The sequence below is a fragment of the Galeopterus variegatus genome, unplaced genomic scaffold, assembly GCF_000696425.1.
Source record: "Galeopterus variegatus unplaced genomic scaffold, G_variegatus-3.0.2 Scaffold1390, whole genome shotgun sequence".
Classification (NCBI taxonomy): Eukaryota; Metazoa; Chordata; class Mammalia; order Dermoptera; family Cynocephalidae; genus Galeopterus; species Galeopterus variegatus.
In genome coordinates this window covers 370,140-371,678 of record NW_007727501.1, presented here as the reverse complement: position 1 = coordinate 371,678, position 1,539 = coordinate 370,140, and the positions used below count along the sequence as shown (strand labels likewise).

General features: G+C 66.7%; 1 protein-coding gene across 1 annotated transcript in view; it reads right to left on the bottom strand.

Moving 5' to 3' along the window:
* The window catches only part of UNC13A (unc-13 homolog A (C. elegans)), a gene marked incomplete at its 3' end in the record, with an annotated part of 35,334 nt that extends 33,844 nt beyond the window's left edge, over positions 1 to 1,490 (bottom strand). Inside the window, exon 1 of the mRNA XM_008576715.1 lies at positions 1,345 to 1,490. Coding sequence (XP_008574937.1) covers positions 1,345 to 1,366 — 22 coding nt within the window. The remainder of the gene's footprint in view (positions 1 to 1,344) is intronic.
* Between the last annotated feature and the right edge of the window lie 49 nt (positions 1,491 to 1,539).

The following is a 1,539-nucleotide window of genomic DNA, read 5'->3' as shown; positions in this document are numbered from 1 at the left end:
GAGGGGGGCGGCGGGGGCGGTTCCCGGCTCTCTGATCTGCTTACCCGGGGTCCAGGCAGCGCCCGCGCGCGCGCACGCACAGAGCCACCCACTTCCCCGTCGCCCAAGGTTGCCCAACACCTGACATCTCAGGCTTGGCTGACACGCCCCTTCCCCCACCCCAGCATTCTTGGAGTGGGCAGAAGGGAGGGAGGCGGACCCCGGTCCTTAAGACCCAGGGTTCAGAGCTCCGTAGGCCTTGAACCCCGGTCCTCCGCCACCCCTGCCGCCCAAGGTCTCCCAGAGCGTGAGTTCTCAGCAGGACTGCCCTGGACGCCTGGGTCCGTGTGGGCTGGCTTCTCCCCCACCCTAGTCATAAAGGTGTGGGGAGGGTTATGCCCCTTCCGCGTCTCTCTCCCTCCCCCCATCCCAACGCAGAGCGTGGGCCTGGGCGTGGGCCTCGGTGCAGATGGCGTTCTGGCCCCAAAATAGCTCCCCCACCACGTCTCCCTTCCTCCCTCCAGCGCAAAGTGGGTGAGGCGAGGATGGGCTGGGCGGGGGACCGGGGGACACTGCTCTACCAGGGTCGGCTCCCTGCCGAGAAGGACGGGTATGTGTTTGGGAGGCCGGAAGGGAGCAGGAAGGGGAAGACTCTCAGGCCATTCCCCCAACCCCCAATAGGGATGTCAAAGAGTTAACTGGAAAAGCGCCCCCAGACCCTCAGCCATAACCCTCTCTAGACATTGGGGGGTGATCTCCCTGGCTCCCTGCCTTTCCCCCGCCCCTCAGTCCTCTCCACGGCCCAAGGCTGGGGGCATTCCTAAAACTCGTAGTTGTCCTGATGGCCAAGGCCACCCCCCCAAATCTTACATCCCCAGGGCTTGGAGACCCCTCCCACTGCACCCCGCTTCGACTTCCGAGCTGGGCCCGCCTCTATGAGGACCCGCAGCCCAGTCCACAGCACAGGACTCCTTCCAAGGAGCCCGCAGGATTCACTCGAACTACCCACTCCGGCCCCTACCACTCGGACCCCCTATAACTCGGTCTACACAGTCTAGACCTTTTCTGATAAAGCTCCAGATCTCTGCCCGCGTCCACACGTGCCTCCGCATTCAGCCGCTTCCACACGACCCCCCACTCTCTGCCCGCGTCCACACGTGCCTCCGCATTCAGCCGCTTCCACACGACCCCCCACCAGGCCCCCCTGAGAGTCCAGCCGCCTCTACGGGGCTCACCCCCTCAAGCGCCCCGCCGCGTCGACACAGGGCTACCCCCTCAAAAGTCCAGCCGCGTGGAGTCGGGTCACCCCTCAGGTGCCCAGCCTGCGTCCACACGGGTCCCCAGACCCCCAGCCTCGTCTCCTACCTCCAACGCAAAGTAGAGACATGTCTCTGGAGTCGCCGGCCGGCCCGGTCGGGTCGCGCTCAGTGGCCACTGGGCTGGGGCATCTCCGGGGCTGCAGCCCGCGCTCGGGGGGCTCACGCCGGGGCCCGGCCGCCGCCGGCCATCTTGGTTCAGCACAGGGGGCGCGGACAGCTCCTGACGCGGCGCTGATGCGGG